The sequence below is a fragment of the Hippocampus zosterae genome, chromosome 18, assembly GCF_025434085.1.
Source record: "Hippocampus zosterae strain Florida chromosome 18, ASM2543408v3, whole genome shotgun sequence".
Lineage (NCBI taxonomy): Eukaryota > Metazoa > Chordata > Actinopteri > Syngnathiformes > Syngnathidae > Hippocampus > Hippocampus zosterae.
This window is the reverse complement of record NC_067468.1, coordinates 12,768,082-12,789,711: the sequence shown is the minus strand read 5'-3', so window position 1 is coordinate 12,789,711 and position 21,630 is coordinate 12,768,082. Positions and strand designations below refer to the sequence as shown.

The window sequence follows — 21,630 nt, the reverse complement described above, 5'->3', positions numbered from 1 at the left end:
ATCATCAATCAGACCCCCTGTTAAGCATCAATCAATGTTTCGGCAATTTGCCATCCCACGCATTCGTCACATGATCATAAGAGTGAGTCAGGTCAAGATTTATTCAGCGACACATGAAGACAGGAGGAGTTAAACATTATCCTTGCACGTGACTTAGGGATACTACGGTAAACTTTGATACCCAAAGAAATAAATATCTCGGGGTACACAGTATTCTTTTGTAGAACACTTGCCCACTAGTAGTCTAATAATATTAGCAGAGTATGAGTGCGTATCACTATGTTAGATTACGTTTCACAAGACTTCTAGAACGTCTGTCTGGTAACAAATAATTATCACATCCTTATTTTTTATTTTTATTTTTTGCTTTTACTTTCCTGATGATTGGCTCCGAAATGCACCTTCCTATTTCTTGGTCTCTTCGATTTGCTCCACCTCACTGGATTCATCCACCACCTTGCCGTTGACCATAGTCTGCGTCACCACCTTCACGATCTTCCTGGTGCGCACGTCGGGCTCTTCTGCACACGCAATCATACAAACGACAATGTATATAGATAGAGAGAGAAAGAAAATATAGTTAAAAGTACTCACTTTTTGGTGGAGGTGGAACTTCCTTTAAGCTGAAACACAAAGAAAAATTTGCTTTGAACAAAAAGGACAAACACTCAAGTGATAGATCCACACGCTAACTTGCGCTTCTGCTTCGATATGTTGACAAATGAAAAAACTCCTCAACTAGATGTTGCATAAAACAAAAGGATTTAATGTCACCTAATGCCGTGATTCCCATGAACTGAGGCACTTTTTTTTTGTCGCCAAAAATCGCCAAAATAGGATGCATATGTTGATTTCATTCTTTTTGGCATCTAATCGAAGACTCTACCCACCTCACTTTTCCCCCCCCCCATGTCATATCCGGCTGGTACTAAAACTGGCATCTTATTGAGCTGAGTGCCTGTCAATGCTTGCGAACATAGCGAGCGTCGGTTTGTAAAGATGTTGCATAAGACTGCCAAGATGTGCGCAGACACTTTTTATTTATTCCAATGAGTTTTTTCTCTTTCAAAATTTCTAGGCGGTATCTTATTTTTTTTATTTTATTTTTTTTTACAAACCCTGACGCAAATCCAACGTTGGCAAGTATTCCCTGCCCAATGAGTCAGCAGCTTTACCTTTCCTCTCCCTCCAGCAAGCGCCTGTAGGTGGCAATCTCCATCTCCAGGTTCTGTTTGATGCGCAGGAGCTGCTCGTAGTCCGTCTTGGTGCGCTGCATGTCCAGCCGGAGCTGCGAGAGGTCTTCTTCCAATTGGTTCAGGGTGACGTGCAGACGCTCCATCTCGGCGGCGTACTTCTGATTGGTTTCGCCCAGGTTCGCCTCCAGGGTCGCAACCTGAGGGTAGAAACCGAGGCAACGCAGGATGGCAACGGTTCAATTCTGTTCATGTCCCGCGTACGCTTCGAGTAGAAACAGAAGAACAGTCGGAACGTTCTTTTTAAGGCAGGATGGCGATCACCATTTTAGAAGCTTATCCCACCGTCTGCCAGTCGACCTCAAACCTCCAAAATGTCGTACCGATCCTCAGATGACTTCACAAGCCATGACCAACAAACCCCCGTTCTCTCCAAAGCAAACGCTGTCTGGCAAGACTCATTCACTTGACGCCTCGCTGGGAGTCGACCCTGACTCAGCAGTTTGCTGCTGTCGCTGCCTAAACATGTTGACTGTCAACACGCGCTTAGTAGTCAAACAAGCGTTTCTGAAGGTGCAAATATGATCCGGCGCGAGGAAGTTTGACTGCGAAACTGGACTTGCGCCAGCAGCTGAAAAACGACTTGCAGAAAACTGACTCCACTTACTTCTTAGCACTCACTCTTAGTAGCTAAGTTTTCATTCATTCATTCATCTTCCGAGCCGCTTGATCCTCACTAGGGTCGCGGGGGGTGCTGGAGCCCATCCCAGCTGTCTCCGGGCAGTAGGCGGGGAACACCCTGAATCGGTTGCCAGCCAATCGCAGGGCACACAGAGACGAACAACCATTCGCACTCACACTCACACCTAGGGAGAATTTAGAGTGTTCAATCAGCCTGCCATGCATATTTTCGGAATGTGGGAGGAAACCGGAGCACCCGGAGAAAACCCACGCAGACCCGGGGAGAACATGCAAACTCCACACAGGGAGGCCGGAGCTGGAATCGAACCCGGTACCTCTGCACTGTGAAGCCGACGTGCTAACCACTGGACTACCGGGCCGCCTGTAGCTAAGTTTTATTAATCGATTTTTTTTTACCTGCTGTTTTTTTAACTCCCTACTACCTACTACCGGTTAGCTACACTGTAACTACTTCCAACTACCAGTCACTGACTGCTTAACCGCACAACTCCAAAACTAGCAACTGGACGCTACTTAATTTTGAGACATTGCACCGATGGAATATAATGCACACCCTACCCACTGTCAGAAAATCAGAAAAACCATCGCATCCAAGTGAAAATAGTGGAGGGAAAGGAAAAAAAAAATCTCACCAAAGACACTTTCTGTGAATTTGTGGTATGCTTTCTTCACATCCGACATTTGGTGTGCGTCTAATCACCTGCTTGTGCAAACTCTCCAGCTCCACTTCGAGGGTTTGAAGGAAGCGCTGCCTTTCGACCAGCTCGCTCTGCGCAACTCTCAGGGCCTCGTTGCTCTCCTTCACGTCGTTCTGCACCGTCTCCAGCTGACACAGGAGAAGGTCAAAAATGACTGCGCTTCAACTTTTTTTTCTTGCCCAACTAGTCTTATGAAACACTTTGGCGGCCAACTGGATCCGACAGTTGTGTACCTTTTTGCGGTACCAGTGCTCGGCGTGTTCCTTGTTTTTCTTGACTATGCCCTCATATTGGAGCCGCAGTTCAGACAGGATGGCTCCCAGCTCGGGTCCCTGGGCCGAGTCCACCTCCACGTTTACCTCATCCCGGGCTATACGAGACTTCATCTGCTCCAGTTCCTGCAGAGTAGGAATTAATATTCCCCCTGCATCGACAGTACATTATTTAGATCTTTTCCGTCAATAGTTAATGAAGGACGGCTTGGTTTACCATCCAAACAAAGTAAAAGTAGTCGACCTCGGCTTTATTCTATAAATGAGTGAATAAGCAGCTACGGTGGACGCACATTTACGCTCTGCTGTTTATTTCCGCTGGAAAAAGTGTGCAGTCGGGTTGTAATGTTCCGATTTGTGTCTGTATGCTCACGTTGCCATTGCGTGCGGATAAAGACGGTTTTGTGACAGAAAATGTTCCTGGCTATAGTACACCTCACATAGAATGAGCAGACAGAAGCGGTTGTCTTAGTGTCATACGATCTAGCTGTTCTTTGTGTCTGTTGTAACCAAAGGACCCCCCCAGAAGACCACTTTCAGCCACCAAATTAGGTCAGTCAACTACAATCTGTCTTCTTGTTGTTTGAATGGGAGTGAAAAATGAGCAAAAATCCGAACACTTCTGGTTGAAATATTGACTGAAAGGGGGTTTGTTTTTTTCCATGTAATTTTTTTTTTTTAAATATCAAGATGGTGCCATGTTTTTTTTTCCCATGTCAGGCAGGGACGGAGGGTGTTCCCTCCAGAGCGACACCTGTTGCTAATCTGCCTCTATATAGACCCAGACAAGCCAACAACTGGCTGTCAGATTATTTTGCCTTGCTCATGACTCCGTCTCTTTTTGCACTGGGATGACTGAAGAGGAAATTAAAATGCGGAGCCCAGGAGAAGTGGACAAGGCACGCAGACTACCTCCTCGTGGTTTTTCCTGAGGAAATAAAGTTCCTCTTTCAGGCTGTCGAGGTCGCCCCTGAGGGAAGCGATAATCTGGTCATGGTCACTCTTGGCCTTCTTCAGGGCCACGCAGTCTCGCTCCACCGACTGACACATCACCAGCTCCGTCTCCCACCTAGTTGGAATTTGTCAGTTGAACTTTTTTTTTTTATGTGCGAGACTGGCCGATGTCTCGAGGACATGCACCACGATCCAGTGTGATCATGAACGACTCACTTGATCCTAAAGTCATCGGCAGCCAGTCTGGCGTTATCGATCTCCAACATGAGGCGAGCATTTTCCAAGGTCTTCTTCCTCACCTAAAAAACATGAACTGTTAAATAGTTCAACTGACAATATAGCGCATTAAAGACCAACAGAGGTTTTCCTGAAACCAAAACAAAAGGGACTGGCAACCAGTCTTGGGTGTGCGCCGCATCTCACGCAAAGTCAACTGAAGTAGCACGAGGGCTCCAGTCCCTGTTGTTTTAGTTAGTTTTTTAATTAATCAAGTTGACTTTCCAGTGTGTCTTTACCTCCTGCTCGACTGCATGAGCCTGGGTCATCATGGATTCAAGGTCATGACCTTTGGGAATGCGCTCGATCATCACTTGCTTGATCTTCATCTCCAGGTCGGCATTGGAGCGTTCTAGCGAGTGCACCTGCGACGACAAAAAGGGACGGTTTGATCAAAGCACATCCGCGACATCATATCCTCATCTGCCGCTTGGCTGCTGACCAAGAACCCCCCCCCCCCCCCCGCCCCCCAAACAGAAGCACACCTTATCCAAGTACTTGGCCAGACGGTTGTTGAGACTCTGCATGGCCTCCTTCTCGTTGACGCTGCCGGCGTGGCGCCCGTTCAGCTGCAGGCCGGTCGGCCCGTTGAGGTCATGGCTGACGGACGCCGATCGGGTCAGCGGGCCGCCGGCGGAGAGCGAGACGGATGCGCGGGAGCGGCTGGCGTCCATCAGGGAGCGGCTGGAGAACGATGGCTGGCGACTTACTGAGTAACCCCGAAGTGACATGCTGGAGGTCATGATGACGGGCTGCGGTCGAGGGGTACACGGGAATGTAAGATGGGTCGGCACATACCAGCATTCGAGCGACCCTTCAAGACTTAAAAACTTTTTGTGAAAAGATAAATTTTATGCACAATATCGACTTTGATGCTAATAATTGTGGCTTTAGTGATGCAAACATCTGAACAGTCGTCTTCATATGTGCAATGGATATCCCAAAAAAGTCCGCTTGCCCCGATGTTGAAAAGCCAGGTTGTGAAATGCATCATAAATAAGAAGTCACGAACATTCTTCTGAAGTATCACAAAAGATTTGTGCAAAGCCATACACAATTTATTTCATCCTACATAGGCACAAGGACACTTCAGGTCCACTCAACATGATAAAATAGCTCTCAAAATGTGTGAGAGTCCATCGTGCGCCATCCGGGGCACCAGCGACGTGGTCAGCACCTCTTCAGTTTGTCCATCTCACTTCCATTCAGTAAAAAAAAATTAAAAAAGCAATCTAATCTAAATGTAAATTCTCATATCAGAATGCACTCATAAAGTCAATGACTATGATAATAAGATCCCTTTTGTATTCACGAAGAGCAAATAATCCCAGCGTATAAATATGGGGCGCAGTTAATGAAGTATCATCTTACTTCCTGTACATTGGACACATCAACGTGTGGATGTTGGACAGTCGGCCTTTGTGTGTGTCTATGTGTGTGTGTGTGTGACAGGGGGGGATGCGAGGCTTGTCCGTATGCGCTGGTTCTGGTGCGTTTCTCAACAGAGTTCGAGAGGCGGATTAGCCATCAAGGGAACCTCTCTGTTTGTCTGTCACTTGATCCTGGCAACGCGACAGAGGAGCCATCAGGGCACAGATGAACTCCTTGTTCACATGGGGAAATGATGGCCTAAATATGATTCATTGTGCATTCCGAAACAGAGACGAGGTAACCCTTTTGTTGGCTACAAAATGCAATTTTCGATTGATATAATTTTTTTTTCTCACGTGTATCACAGCGTAAATCGTGATAAATCTCATGCATGTGTGTTTTATTGTCAAATGATAGCTCATTTAATCTCAGGGAGATCATTTCCATGAGTCAATTATCACAAAGGTAATAAAACAAAAGATGTCTTAAACTTACCGAGTTGGTCTTGAAGCAACGGGTGAGAAATGACGATCGGGCTCAAGGAGGCTCTGCGCTGTTGATACTGCAAGGTGAGTTTATATTCAGGTGAGCGGGGAAGTGGGCGTGGCCTGTTCACAGAAAATGAAGGTGGTGAGCAAAAGGAGTACGGCATCGCTTGATGGGGTGGGGGTGGGGGGGTTATTATTAGCATTGTAATTTAGTCAATGAAGTCCAATGTATACAATACATATGTCAGGAAGATGCCTTTGATATTGTTTCAGCAATGTATAAATCAGCATGTATTGTATTGTATTGTATTGTATTGTATAATGTCAGCGTGGCATCAAGTATGCCTTCCGCTGGCTGACAATAACCCTCTCGTGTGTCAGGGCTATTGAATGTCTCATTGCTGTCACTGTTTCACAGTCATGGAAGCAGCCTCCAGTCACACTGCCCCCCCACCCCCCGTCTCTGTAACTTGAACGTCCTTTCAGTGAATTATTAAACCGTGGTGGCTCAGAGGACGAGGACGCTGGCTTGCGCGCACCCGTGTGCAAAGGCCCGCATGAGCAGGATAACATGCACCGGTTTGAGCGATAAAACCGCAACATTGCCTTCAAATATGCTACGTTCATGACCATAACTCCGGTGAATTCGGTCTATGCAAATGAACTCAGCATTGAAGCACAGCACTCATTTGTTTGCCGCAGACGAGGATATTATAATTTCAATGAGATGCAAATATCCCGCTTCCATCGTTTGTATTCTGACCTTAATCAACATTTTTTTTTTTTGTGCGAGAGACAAAAACAGGTTTGGGGCCTCCGTAGTGATGAAATGATTTGCCTTTGAGGCAGCATAAAAAAGTGACACATAGTGCAGTTTTTAAATCTGTTATAATACTGAACAGGCCCGACGTCACTAAGATATCACACACTTTCATCACAATTTGAGATACAATTATCGAGCCTCTCTGATATAAAGCAAGGAAACAACATTTTGAAAATAGACAGAAATTATTGAAAGATATAGAACACACTGAAAGGTGCAGCTAGGAAAATATGAAAAGATAGAGTACATTCATAGCCAGTACAATATATTCAATTTGTAAGGCTTCACATCAGCAGTTATGCCTCCTGCCAAAGGAGGGCAGCAACAAGCTACCTTGGAAAAACTTGCTCACCTCTCGCATACATATGATTTGATAAATGATATTAAGATATTAAAGATAATATTATAACTTGAGAATACAAGTGCAACAGAATAGATAGGAAACAATGTAATAGATGGATGGATTCTAATTAGACTTCATAGGGAAAATAGATGTAGATCTACTTGTTTGCCACAAACTACCAACCTATAGTACATGTTCAATACTTAATTCCAATTTTTATTCCTATAGATTCATTTATTTTATTAAATATAAAAATAGCGTAAATCCATTTGTTGGTCTGTCCATTTACGTAATTTATCCATCCATTGATACATTGTATCTTTTGATCGCTATTGCAGTGATTCTCAAGTGTGGTAAAAGAGCGCCCTCTCGTGGTGAGCACGAAAAAAATATGAGTTTCACGTTTTGCGTCACGACGCATAACGTTGCAGTACCTTAAACTTTTGTTTTAATTTCCTGTATTTAAAGGCCGCGTTCATGTTCAAGTTGTGCATCACGTTACAGTGCCTTTGAATAATATTAAATATCCTCTCGGAATAACAATTCTACCGTTTTTTATGAACATTTAGGCTTACTGCGACTATGGTTGCTCTTTAAATAAAGCGGAGTTGAGTTGAATGTTTTCATGATGGTGATACTTGGAAGGCCAAGATATTTCATTTTAGGTGTAAAAAGTTGAAGAACCACCGGTCTCCTGTAGCTACGTCTTGATCTCTCGATATTTCTCTTCCGCTCTCTGCGTCTATCGATCTCTCGATCAACGTACCAAAAGTGAGGTTAAACATGAGCTAAATCCACCGTTATCCCTTAACTTTCACTTCCTGCTTCTCTCGCATCCCTCCCCGACAGAGTTTGGTCTGTTAAACAAATAAACGGGTGATTAAACGAACAGAACGCCAGGATACTCCTGCTGACCCCACTTGACTCCCTGTGACTCCTGTCACAAGTGATCATATGATCGCTTCGGTGGCGCATGCGACTTGACACCGAGGCCAGGCTGCCAACTTTGACCATCGGGTCACGTCCACGAAAAAAAAAAGGGGGGGGGGGGATTGAATAGAATATGCCGGACGGAGCATGGGTGAAGCCTCTCAGTAGCTCCTCAAGTGATTGCTTCCTGTTTGAGTTCAGGTGCTGCCTTTCACTCTCACTCATAGACAAACAAACATGGACATGATTACTGTGTGCAAGGAGCGAAAAGTTTCTCTCACACAATGCAAGTATCTGTATAAAGCATGCACTATCCTAACCCAAACGGTTTGAAGCAAAAAACAAAACAACATTCAAGCGTGGCACAAATCTGCTGAACAAGAAACAAACATCCAGTTCAAGAACATGTTCCGTGCATTTTTTTTCACAAAAACCACCCTACTCAAAATTTTAATATTATTGAGGGACTATGTTTGTCCTAGATATCATTCCAAATCCGCAGAAAAAATTGGTTGGGCCTACTCACGTTGTAATATCAGGCAGCATACGACCCAGTGCAAATGCAACTATGGCTTGCCCGCCATCTAGTGGTGATTGGTGATATTACAACTGTATGCTACAGTGAATTGCATATTCAGTTTGACGGCCATGGTTTTGCATATTCGCGGATTTTTAACTGACTAAAAAATGTAGTCACGGCTTACCACAGTTAAATTCTCCGAAAATAGATTTCAATTTGAACAAAAAAAAAAATTAAAGGCTCAGACTTATGGCTCTTGGGCCTCCGACGTGAGTTTGATGCTGAGCCCACGAGCTATTTTCTGATAAGATACAAATCAGTGGGCAATTGAGGAAAAAAAAAGGCACATAACACTACATATGTGAACCACTCTGTAAAAGCACGCACTCCCCCCCCCCCCCACGCCGTTGCCTGAGTGCTGCTTTTGTGTGTCAGACAAACATCAGCGTGCATGTTTGTGTGCGAGCGCAGATTATGATTTCAGAAGGCTTGTGATATTTTAGATATGCATCTATAAGCCTAGCTGCTGAGTGGATGGGAAGTTGAAAGGAAAAAGTGTGTGTGTGGGGGCGTTTGTGTGTGCGCACGCGCGTGCGTGCGAGTACTTTTTATTTAAGTGGAAAGTTGGCAAGGGGCCCAGCGTTGTCCTCGGGGAAGCCCTCGTCTTCAACGCGCGAGTGTAGCGATGCCTTGCTCAAGAGCTTTAATTTCCAATCCGCTCCCTCAAGGGAAAATGAAATAAAATTACAGTTCGATTTTTATATAAAATTCGACACCGTTTGAAATATGAATATCTATGTGACATCATATTCTCGGCAAATGAAACTAAATAGTCCTCAAATTGAAAACCAGGAGATTTGTTCATTAAAAAAAATTAATCGCTCACCAAGTCGCCACTCCCTTGCGCTGGTACGAGTCGCCGTGGTAACACAAATAAACGGGCCCTGCGGTCTAAGGGGTGGGGTGAGGGCTCGCTCATTTGCATGAGACAGGACCGTGACCTCAAAACAGGCCAATTTCGCGACATTCTGTCTAAACTTTGACACATCTCATTCCCATCTGAGTTCATTTGAGCACGAAAATCACTATGTCATCAGAAACTATGAAACGAGGTCCTTTTTTGGGCCACTATGTAAAGCATGCAATTCAGGAAATGCAAACTACAGCTGAATACGTCACAACATATCACGGTCCATTGCCCAAAAATACAATGAAAACATGCCCTCTAGTGGCTATTTTAAGTATAAATGAAAATTTGAAATGAAGGTGCTACAATTCTAATCCACCGTTTTGCAGTCAAATATATATTTATAATTTTTTTAAAACTAAGAATCGTTGTACAAAAGTGTTTGTAAAGCTCTTATCGCAGCACATTCATGACAAAAAAGAGTCAACAGAGAATCAACTCCACCCCACACCCCCATCCAAAAATCCCCAAATCAATCCAACTCTCCATCTTGGATTTAAAAGAAAAATAATTCAAGTTGTGACTTTGAGTTTGTCAAGGAGACATGGACACAGAAGACGATAATGACACAGTGCTGTGATGCGCGGCTAATGTGATCATTAGATGTTTGTTTGGAGGAAGACGCTCGGCTTTTCTTCCTTTGGGGCCATTAAGAGCTGGCAGCGGCCTTGTTTTTGCCTTGTTGTCTAAACCGGGCCTTTTCATATCGTGGTGACGTGTGCTTGCGGTTTCTCCTCGGCGTGTGCGTGTGCGCATGTGGGTCTAATAATACGAATATAAAATAAGAATGAAATGATGTTCCGTTTTCAATGGATGCTGTCGGGCGGGTAGTTTGTCGAAATTTTGGGCCGCTGTAAAGCTACTACTGTACACGAGAGTCAAAATATTAGAAACAACTGTCAGTGTGATGAATGTTTGTTGGACAAGTATGTAAAATTTTACTGACTTAAAAACATGATCAAGGTGCTGATCCAATTTAAAATAATTGTTAATGATTAAAACAAACGTTTTGAATGAATAAATTACAACCAAAGTTTTTTACACTTTAAAAAAAATAGTGAATGCCTTTTTCTATTAAAAAAATCAATTTAAATCTCTTGAAATTCATACAAAACAACAATTTGGTCACTTAGAATCAAAATATTCTAATGAGGAAAAATTATAAATATAATCTGACATGACCTCTTTCTGTCATAATCAAACCCTTTCCCCAGGTAAAAAAAAAAGAAAACTAAAATAACGAAACAAATGTTAAGAAAATGAAACCGCCGCTGTCCCCAATGTGTCATAAAACGGTTTAAAAGAAATAAACCCGCCACAATTTCGGAGAATCTTATTTTTTAACATTGAATCATTTCTTGCCTGAAGTTGTCGATCAATATGGCCGCCCTGTGATGAATATGCACGAGGCGTCTTCCTCCTCATCCTCCTCCTCCTCTTCGGCGGCGATGGCTGCGAAGGCCCGGTAATTGCCGGTCGTCAGGGGTGGCAGGAACCGTAATTTGCATCTCAGGGATCCTGCAATCAGCGTTCTATTCATTAGTGAGCATGCCGCTTCATCTGCTGGCCACTCAGAGCTGCCAATCTCCCGGCGGCAGCCAAAGCATGCGGGGAGGAAGGGGGCGGGCGGGCGGGCGCGGGGGGGGGAGACAGCAAATGGGGAAAAGTTTCAATTACAAGCCGTGGCCGCGCCGAGTGGTGTAACACGTCTCACACCCTATATTTAGGCGGGTTTTTACGCAGGTGATTGACTGGTGGCGCTTTGTGGAAAGAGAATTGGATGAAGAAAGCTCAATGAAAGCGTATAATGGCATGAATGTTCAATCACAGCGCAGCCCGAAGGAGGGGGGTCGACGTCTGCGGCCGTGTGAAGTGGGGGGCCCGCGACCGTCGAGACAAGACACGGACGATTGTCACTCAGCGCTATTGTCTCGTCAAGATTACACGAGATTTGATTTGCTCTCTTTGTCGCGCCACGTCGCTCGCTCCCGTGTGCGGCTTCCCGCCTTAATTCCTGACACTGGGGGACACACGGTAAGGACGAATCTGACACCGGGCCGAGAAATAAGCATCTTAACCATTTCGTGCCTCCGGTAATCCGATAATATGATCAAATGTCCACTGGAGTGGCCTTCCGTGCCTGAAAGGATGAAATTCCACCAATGTGCGTATCCCCCTGTGGGCAGGCGGGGTCCGAGCAATGCGGAAAAAGCCGCAGGTAAACTCTGGACAACACTTGGCAAACAGCAAATTATGCTCTGCTAAACAAAGTTCCGAGTATGTGACGATAGTATCACTTCTGTTGTCCTCTCACTGTTCTATTTTATAACTTCGCACGAAGCAATGGGATGGTCGTTTTGACTCACTTGATGTTGTGGTTGACACACGAAGGTAACGCTGCATCTATATTTGTTTCTCCGCCAGACTCTCACATTCTTCTTTGTCTAGAAATGAAGACACACGTCATTAGGTAATGCTGCACAATAGCCACGATAGCGTGCAAAAATGAAACAAAAAAGGTTTTCTATTCATTTTTGATTGACATTGCCAGAGAGGTGTTGGATTACCACAGTGTCAATCGTTGTACGACTGTGACAGTGTCAATCAAAGGGGTTATGTAAAGTTCCTGACCATGTTTTGACAAATCAACCTGCGTTTTTCCTTTCAAGGTTTCTCCCTCATACTCCATTTTGGTGGAAATGGACGATGCCAATAAAGCTCTCTTGAAAACAAAACAAACTAAATGTTCTATATGTTTGTTGGGGTCATAAACGGTAAACGGCAAACCAACTTTCGTTGGGATCCAATCCAGATTACACAGAGGGCCGCATTTCACGTGGACAATCCCATTTTACACGTTCACACACTGTGTGTGTGTGTGTGTGTGTGTCTGTGCGTGGGTCTCATATTTAATCAGATCCTTTTGTTGTTTTCTACTCCCAGTTGCCAGTTGTGTTGGGAAATGTACCTAATGTTGTGACCGGCGAGGGCACGAACTGCGGGATTTTCTGAAGCACACGTGTAAATAAATTGTAATCAATCGGGAAAGCAATGAACACAATCCTATTGCCGAGCCTCTACTCATTCAATACGAGTGCAATTACACTGATTAAAGCCAACACATCAATGCATTCGTCAGTGCGTAGCATAGGGCGGGTATCGGTGAAGCGCTGCCATTTGTTTTGTTGAGCGTATTTGCTTAAGCTTTGCTCTTTTTTTTTTTAAACAGAAAAGTTTTGTCATGTTGCTATGTTGTTTTGTTCTTATAAAGGATCATTGTTCTGCTCTGGCATGGGGGAAAAAAAGTGAAAGAAGCATGTTTTATATCAAGAACAAACCCTCACTTGTTTCGCGGCGCTCATTCTTTTCGGCCTTAAGACCGTCTTGTCTCATTTGTATGCACAGCATAATATTATATACACGCACACACACACATATATATATATATATATATATATATATATATATATATATATATATATATATATATATATATATATATACACATGATTGAATGGTCTTTTGTGACAAAGTGAAAACTGAAATAATAGTTGAAGGGTCTCACGACTTTGTATTATGATAACAACAAGAGAAATGGCGAAGATAACCATAGACTTTCTTGTTTATGAATGACATTAACAAATATTGGCAGGAGAAAACAGCACCACCTGCTGGCTGTGTGCCCCAAAAAGCCGAGTCACCGATGACCACAATCACAGCTCGACTTGACCTTGGGATGAACCTGTCGATACACGGCCGGGGAAATGCCCCAATTTCCCCCCCTTGACTTGGCGTGCTTGATCTCGAATCGCAGCTCATTTCTCCACGCATGAGCACATTTCCTCCTCTCACTCGTGACAGCCTTTTTATTGCCTTTGCACGGCACCTTTCCACCCCGTCGGCGCGCACCGCCGGCAGTTGAAGGCGAGCGTCTGCCGTCGCAGAAACAACAACCAAAAAAAAAAAAAAACGGACTCTGACGGGCCTCTGTCAAATTATTAAGGACGCCGCTCTGATGATTCTGCAACCGGACTCCGACCAACCGTTCTCCAGATGACTGCAATAACACTATTACGCTTGCCATCATCGTGTCCAAACACCTCTCGCTGTCAGTCTGTCTGACCAGCTGTCAAAATGCGACCCCCCCGCCCCCACCGCCACAACCAGCATCCACTCCCCCCCAACCTCTTCATGCCTTCGGCTGTGAAAAGACAAGAGAGGAGCGGTTAAAAGCGAGGCGAATTCCTCAGTTTCGGAGCCGCTGCAACACCTTGACACGCACCTGTCAGGGACCTTAATATGGCGTGTGTGCACGTGCGCGGGGAGGGGGCAGGGGGGTTCAGGCGAGGGAGCGTGGAGCTCAGTGGGTGGCAAAGGAGAGCGATGGCTGCTTCTGACAGGAGCTATTTGGCTAATCCAAAACAACAGCTGTAAGGTAAGGAGGGAAGGGGGGGGGGGGGGGGCAAGGGGCGGGTGGGTGACGGGGCAGCTATACAGGAGGTAAAAATGAACCCTGCGTGGAAAAGCGCTTGCATAAAAAGGGTGACAAATGCGTTACGACTGTGTTACAACTGTAACTTGTTCCTGCTATTTCCACAATCAAACTATTTTGAAAATCGAGTTTGTAATTAGAAATGAGTCGTCCTGCTTTGGCCTCCTCCTCTCACTTTTTGATGATTTCGATTCTCTCCTCATCTCAAAAAACCTTCATTGGAATTTACACTTGCAATTTTAGCCTTCAGCGTCACAGATCTTTTACTTTTTTTAAAATTGACTGTTTACAGCTGTTGTAGTACCCATTGTTCTCTTGGAACCCCTCTATCCGGTTTTCTCTTTTTTACGTTGAGCATTTTTGACCGTCCCCATGTATATGATATAATGTGTTATGATTTTTAGCGACGTAAAAAACGCTGAATCCACTCTGTGAGAAGTGCCCGTACAAATAAAATGGCCCCCTAATTGGCAACAACCAACATGCTGCATGTCGAGTGATGTCACTTTGTTGGAGGGAGGCGTGAAGGGAGGACAGCCAGCCTGCTGGGACGCCATTGAGTTGCATCCATTAGCGTCCAAAACGGCAGGTGAAAATGATTACGCACAGTACGGTCAGGCATGTACTGGCCTTCATTAAACATCTGGTTGAGTTTTGTCGAAGGGGGAAGCCACGTTAGGGTGGTCCTCTCTCCTCCAACACATCTGTCCTGTTAACACGGGTCGGGCCGCCAGCGTTCTAACGTCTTCTGCAACGCGACACCTGGGAGGCTCACGACTGACTGCATAATTAAAAGAATTACGTGGTGAGAAGCATTGCGGGATCACGTTTGTGAACGCATGGCAAGATATTCGAGCAATACCCGGATATACTGGATTGCAAGTACTCCCATGAGCGGAGTTGATCCCTGCGCAGCTGATTTTTAGGCGACAGTCAGTCACAAAATGGCCGCCATTCATCAGAATACCGTGCTTCAACTAGTCAGGCTGCGTCTGACATTTTTGACTTGACCGCCCTTATAAGATAAACATCAGCAGATTGCCTTCCATTATTTTTACAATCCAAATATATTTCGGTTCCCGGTTACAAGCGGCCGAAATGAGTTTTCTCCGCAGGGTGTCCGGGCTCTCCCTTAGAGATAAGGTGAGAAGCTCAGTCATCCGGGAGGGGCTCAGAGTCGAGCCGCTTCTCCTTCATATCGAGAGGAGCCAGATGAGGTGGCTTGGGCATCTTATTCGGATGCCTCCTGAGCGACTCCCCGGTTAGGTGTTCCAGTCATGCCCTACCGGGAGGAGACCCCGAGGAAGACCCAGGACACGCTGGAGAGACTGTCACCCAGCTTGCCTGGGAACGACTCGGGATCCCCCGGGGAGAGCTGGACGAAGTAGCTAGGGAGAGGGAAGTCTGGGCTTCCCTGCTAAAGCTGTTGCCCCCGCGACCCGGCCCCGGATAAGCGGTAGATGATGGATGGATGGATGGATGGATGGATGGAAATATATTTATGTGTTTTGCGTTATACTAGCAATGATGTGATTGCTTGTCTATAGCATTCCTGTGGTAGTACCAAGAAGATGACCAACCTCCAAAAGGTCTTGATGACATCATCACAGTTTCACGTCACCAAGAAGGACTGCCATCACATGGTAGAAACCCAGTCTAAAAACATAATACAAATTAAAAAAGGACATTTGGACAACAATACAAGAGTGGTCTAGACCTTTTCACCTTGGCTCCTTGGTGTCCACATCATCCACTTTTCCTCCGATTGGGACAATGACAATGTTACACAGGCGTTGGAATTGCACACATTCTTCCACACCGAAACTTCCAAGCATAGCTTGACCGACTTGGGTTTTGGCCTTCCCCGAACTTTCCTCTAAAAGCTGTAATTGTCCAAATCATTTCAAGAAAGTTTTCGTCCGACCTCCGATTGATTGATGAAGAGGTGTGTCCAAATCCTGTTGCCCGTGTATCAGTCTGAGCGATGGTTCATGTTGATGGGATCGGGCCATATTTGGTCATGAATGTGGTTCGGAGCCTAATGACAGAAAAGAATCAGGACACGGCCCATATCCACAAGTGCACATTAAGTCCAATGCCTTATTAGAAATAATGTCGTATTTAACATTGTGCTGCTAATTCATAGCTCTTAGCTTGTTTCCTCACACACACACACACACACAAACACACACAGGCGTGCACGCACACACCCTTAACCTCCCATATTAATCCATGAGCTCTAACCTGGAGTCTTCTTTAAAGTCACTTTGGGAACTTTAAACACACTTTCATGTCTGATTGTTCCTGAGTTCTTTAGAAGGTGTGTATTATGCATCCGTGTGTGTGTGTGTGTGCGCGCCTAAGTAGCAACAGATGCTTCTTGTGACCTCAGAGGCTTCCTGGAAACTCAAATTTGTCAAAATGAAGCAGGAAAAAGAGAGAGCACTGCAGTTTAGGTGAATGTAACTTATACGGGACACACATACACACACACACACACACACACACACACACACACACACACACACACACACACACACACACACACACTGTATGCCATGCAAACAAAGCTTTTTGGGTTGTGTTACAATGACCTCATTGAATGGTAATCATAAATTGTACACATGCAGCATCAAATAAATGATGACATGTTACCGAGGACGTGATATTACAACGCAAAACGAGAAACCCTCGAGTGATCTTTTTTTTTTGGTGCTATTTTTCCCAAATTTGAAAACAGTAAAATATAGCCGGCGCTTTTCGGACAGTTTCAGTCATTTATTTATTTTTAAATATGTATGAAGATTTTTTTTAAATTATATTTAAATTTGCATACAAAATAAATACACATGAGGAAGCAAAACAATACTTCATTTCTATCCCACAAAAATAAATGCATAAATAAATAAAATTGAATGATTTCGGTATTAATATTTTACTATCCATGCAGATGGTGCTGTATATATTACAGAAATATGAAAAACCTTTTGTTTTGTTATGTCGGGGAAAATAATATCGCCTGCAACTGATATGTTATTTTAAGTCCTTTTTTTTTTTTTGATGAGGGACAATTTCCTGCCAATGTAATGACAGACCATTTAAAAAGCGACTTGTGAAACAAATGGTGTTCTGACTCAAGTCTTCACTCCGGGTTTTCACTTGCCGGCTCCTCGTATCTCGCAACAAGGCCGAAAATAAACCAGCCGTGTGACTGGGGACACAGCGGCGGCTGATGGCGGCCCTCGCACACATCATCCTCGCGCCGGAAAAGAAATCACGCTATCTGGGGGCGACGAGCAGGCCTCGAGCCGAGCCCATGATATCACCTCTTTAGCAAAACAAGAGGAAACGCGTGCCGGTCGCTCTCATATGCGACCAATTATTTCACGGTGAAGTCGAGTTGTGGGAGCTGGAGGGAGGAGGGGTGGGGATGGGGGGGGGGGGGGGGCAGGGGGACATTTTCAACCATTAGCCCTTTAGCTCCGGGATCATACTGAGGGTAATAGTGACTAAACGCTGAATAAACACATTTGGCTAATAGGTCATTCCAACCTGAAACGAACGGCAAAACCAGCCGATTGGCTCTCGCGGACGCCATCATCGGCGACGGGTGCATGCAGAAAAGACGCAAAATCACGTCCGAGTCGACGAAACAATGTCAATGTCAGTTTTAGTTTGGGTAGCACATTTTCAATGGCGAGCATAAACTCGGTGAGCTTCAGGATTTAAAAAAAAAGCAAGCATTACATGTGCCACTTACGTTTTGTTATGGGGTTTTATTGCAACACATTCACTTCTGCATTAGTATCAATGCACGGTTGCCACATACGCTGCTGGTCTTTTATGACCCATTGTCATAAAAACGTCAATAGATATTTTGGATGCTTTGATGTGATTCTTTTGCGCTGCTTCAGTCCAATTTCCCCAAGCATATTCTCTTATCTGATAATGACAATAGTGCGACTGATTGTCTGTCAGCATTCATGCAAAAAATATATATAAATAAGTCAAGTTACAGAGTTATTGTACTTGTTTTCGTGCAGTTTGGTGTCACATCTGTTCCGAATGTGGGAAATAGAACGGCAGCGTCAAAACTTGATTTTGGAGTAGATAAATTAACAGGCTAAAAACAAAAACATTGCCGAAAAGTAGAAAGAAAAAAAAAGAAAAGATGAAATGAATCGTGTTTTGTGGAACCTCGGCTGAGCTCAGACGTGTAGCTCGTGAAGCGTGGCAGTAAAAAGTCCAACGCGCCGGTCGCCACGCTGCTGTCTTGCAGCGGGCCCGCGGCTCTGTTTACTTTCCGCTAGCAGGGTGATCTGGAAGTGTTTGGCCGGGGCTCTGCCGCTCACTGGGAACGATCAGGCAATTCACATTTTAAACTATTTTGATATCGGGGCCCTGTGGAGAGTTGCTCTTTTCCTTGAGAACATGACTTGCCTTTGGGCTCTGGGGCCTGCTCGCACGGCCCGAGCAGTAAACACGGGCATGGAAGCCAGAGAGTTCCTTTCGTGTTGTGAATTGACGGCTACAAAAAGCAAGGGTGGGGGGGGGTTGTCAGGGGGGTGGGGGATCACCCTCTCCCAAGATCTCACGATTGTGAGGAGGATTCTACTGTAAACAGACTGCAGGGAGGGAAATCGATGCAGACGAGTGACTTAATACCTCGCACTGAGAAGAAACGTATCGACTCTCAATAGACTGGCACTGGGTAGAAATTCGCGGCAGCCATCTTGGCAAAGGGGTTTCATGACACAGCAAAGAATAAGACGTGCGCGTTCAGTTGAACCCTTTCAGCGTTTAACCTGCAAACATGATAAGCTGCCCACTGTAGGAACCATAATGAATGCTGAAAAAAAAAAGGAACACAAATTTCCCCAGTGTGGGACGAATAAAGGATATCTTTATCTTAAAGCTGATACACAGACAGGATGATGTGACTTATTCTGTTCTGGATGGCAACAGGTGGCTCCAAAGGTCCCCCTGGAACTTAATCGCGCATCTTGTGACTCTGGCATATATGAACCAATACATCTGTAATCATAAATAATAATCTCCTCACAAAATTAAGTGAAATTGGATCATCTCTCAACACAAGTCTGCCCAGGTTGGAAAGAACGGCCTTAGCGCGCTGCAAAAAATAAAAAAAATGCTACGCCGTCACGATTGCTACTGTATACCCCGCTACAGTACATCCTTCCCCACAAGTATCTATGCATGCATTTTTTTTAATTTGACTTTTTTACCATCATGAAATTGAGAGACAGCTTTCATACCAATGCTTTTGTGTGCCGCAAAAAAATAATAATAATCATTGAATGACGTGATATAAGGACTCACACAGACTACCACCACCCAAATGACCATTTAATTGAATTTAAATCAACACTAAGCTTCGATTTGTTTGCGATGACTAAAAAAAAAAAAAATGCACACCACCGCCTCGCTCGGTGTCATCCTACACCTGACCGGACATGATGCGATGAAATGAGGTACTCAGTGTAATATGTTGGGGGACGGCGCGCGTACACAACGGGGGAAGCAACATCTGCGATGTAACTTTCAACGCGGCTCGGGAAAAGTAAATTCGAAATGATCAATGATCAGCACGACCGGTCATTTATAAAAGAAGAGAGCGCGAATTTGTCTTGCGCGTTTCTGTGTTACTTGATGTTCATTTCTGCTCCTTCCTATTTATTTATTGACTTATTTTTTTGCCTGTGTTGTTTTCTCAGCATTGCAATGCATCACTTGACATTACCCAAGCAAGTTTGAGATGCAGCGCATCAGCTGAAAGCAATTTGGTCCCGAGCGCAGCTGCCAGGCGGATAAGACTTTCCTTCTTTCGTTTACTTTGAAATGTTCCTCCACCTCCCCAACCCCCCACCCCACCCCAACTTCCAAAATACACAAGGCGGCCAAATTGCTGACATGTGTGGGGGGGAGCGGGGACGGCGAGGCTCCTGCATTTTTTCATGCCCCCACTACGCAAAAGTCCACATTGTTTATTTAAAGAACGCTGAACACTTTAGCACTATTAAGCAACATGTCATATAGTAAACTAAAGGTTTCCTCTCAAGAAAAAATTCCTGACAGTTTATTTTTCCTCCGCAAAAAGTTGGTTTTGACTCACCAAGCTGCCTCCATGCACAAGTAAGCAAACGGGCCTGCGAAGCGTACGACGCGAAAGTACAAAGCAAACCTGGAAGGGTTGCGCAGATTGTGGGAGTTGACACCACAGCATTGGACCGTCTCTTGCCCCGATGCGTGCCTGTCACAAATGAGAGGAATGCGTGATCAAAACTACACCATCATTTCATAGAATGAACCGCAAGAGGAAAATGACTACATTTCAAGATTCTTTCACTCGGCGGACGGCTACACACGCGGGCAACATTGTTGATGACATTCTGTTGGGGAAAAAAACTGTCATAAAAATTGACTGAAACTAAAATCAGACATTGATTTATTTTTGTGGTCCAACAGAAATCCCGCATTACCTTTTGAGGCAATCAATTTGCACCGGTGGTGTTGTGATACATGCTTGTGCCTTCTGTGCAAAGGGCATCGGTTCGATCCCCACAGCCAGTACCCCAAAACCTGGAAAGAAAAACGGGTGTGTTACATCTCGTGCGAATACTGTGCCAAACGTGTTGTCTTTTGTTGAAATTGAAAAAGGTCATGAGCTTACTTTGACAAGAGAAGGGGGGGGGGGCAACAGGGTAAAACGGGACAAGCGAAACAGGCATGACAGCCAGGAGTCAGCTTTGTGTGCGTCATCCAAGGCGAGGAGGGGCATGATAGGAAGGAAAGAAGACTTCCACGGGGCGGGGCGGGGCTGGATGGAGGGGTGGGGGGGCGCTGAGAAAGGAAGGTTACTATGACTGATAGCCCACCGGGGCCCACAAAGCCAGCCGACACAGGGAAGCAGCTAATATACCTTGACATGCGTAGGAAACCCAAAACGCTGCGAGAGCTCCGTCAGATAGGAGCCACCCAGAGGAGTGTGTAGCCTGAGCCGCCGTGTGTCCTGTCTAACTAGCACTGTTTACATGAGTGCGTGGCCAAGGAATGCTCCAGTATACCTTGAAGAAACCACAAGCACAACAGCATTAGCGGCACATCAGCTCCCCGCCATGGGAACAAGTCAACTCTGCTCAGCTACCAACAAAAAAGCAACACTTGGCTCCCCCTCTGTGTGTGCGTGTGTGTGTGTTCAGTCCATAGGATCGTGTGCTTCAGTCAATATTAGCTTGGATGCTGTAATATTGTCAGCAAACGCTTAATGGGAATTGAAAAGGGCAGAGTGACTCCTATGTGGATTTCAGTCAGGACTGATTTTCAGAAATTAGCTCCAGTGACATGATGGGAACAGACAGTTTGGAGACAAAAAAGCAACACTTGTGTGCAAAGTTACGGTCCCGACTGCCAACAGACTTTGTTTCCACAAAAAAGACTGGAAACCAATAGTTATGACCCACTAAAATACTTACCACTGAAACAACTTCTTTTCTTTTTTTTTCTGTGGGAAACATTTTTGTGCGGGGCTTGTTGTGCTAAACATTCGGAGACACATAAAAACATGTTTTTGAAAACAACTG

General features: G+C 44.9%; 1 protein-coding gene and 1 long non-coding RNA gene across 5 annotated transcripts; both read right to left on the bottom strand.

The window, feature by feature from the left end:
* Positions 1-77: 77 nt before the first annotated feature.
* si:ch211-243g18.2 (uncharacterized protein LOC559906 homolog) lies at positions 78-15,798 on the bottom strand. Of its 3 annotated transcripts, XM_052051633.1 has the most exons (14): positions 15,755-15,798; positions 15,610-15,685; positions 11,904-11,981; positions 10,900-11,055; positions 5,962-6,074; positions 4,581-4,847; positions 4,335-4,460; positions 4,036-4,118; positions 3,778-3,934; positions 2,827-2,991; positions 2,596-2,721; positions 1,176-1,393; positions 595-623; positions 78-521 (listed from the first exon to the last, which is right to left on the bottom strand). In XM_052051633.1, the coding sequence occupies exons 6-14, from the start codon at positions 4,836-4,838 to the stop codon at positions 406-408; spliced, it is 1,278 nt and encodes a 425-aa protein (XP_051907593.1). In that variant the 5' UTR covers positions 4,839-4,847; positions 5,962-6,074; positions 10,900-11,055; positions 11,904-11,981; positions 15,610-15,685; positions 15,755-15,798; the 3' UTR covers positions 78-405. The 3 variants fall into 3 exon arrangements, with proteins under 3 accessions (XP_051907593.1, XP_051907595.1, XP_051907594.1); XM_052051635.1 differs by lacking the exon at positions 595-623; XM_052051634.1 differs by lacking the exon at positions 11,904-11,981.
* On the bottom strand, positions 15,798-20,631 carry LOC127591543 (uncharacterized). 2 transcript variants are annotated; one of them, XR_007959892.1, is made up of 4 exons: positions 20,530-20,631; positions 20,379-20,439; positions 20,232-20,300; positions 15,798-16,067 (listed from the first exon to the last, which is right to left on the bottom strand). It is a non-coding gene; the product is annotated as an uncharacterized LOC127591543 (long non-coding RNA). The 2 variants fall into 2 exon arrangements; XR_007959890.1 differs by lacking the exon at positions 15,798-16,067 and having other exon boundaries at positions 17,814-20,300.
* Between the last annotated feature and the right edge of the window lie 999 nt (positions 20,632-21,630).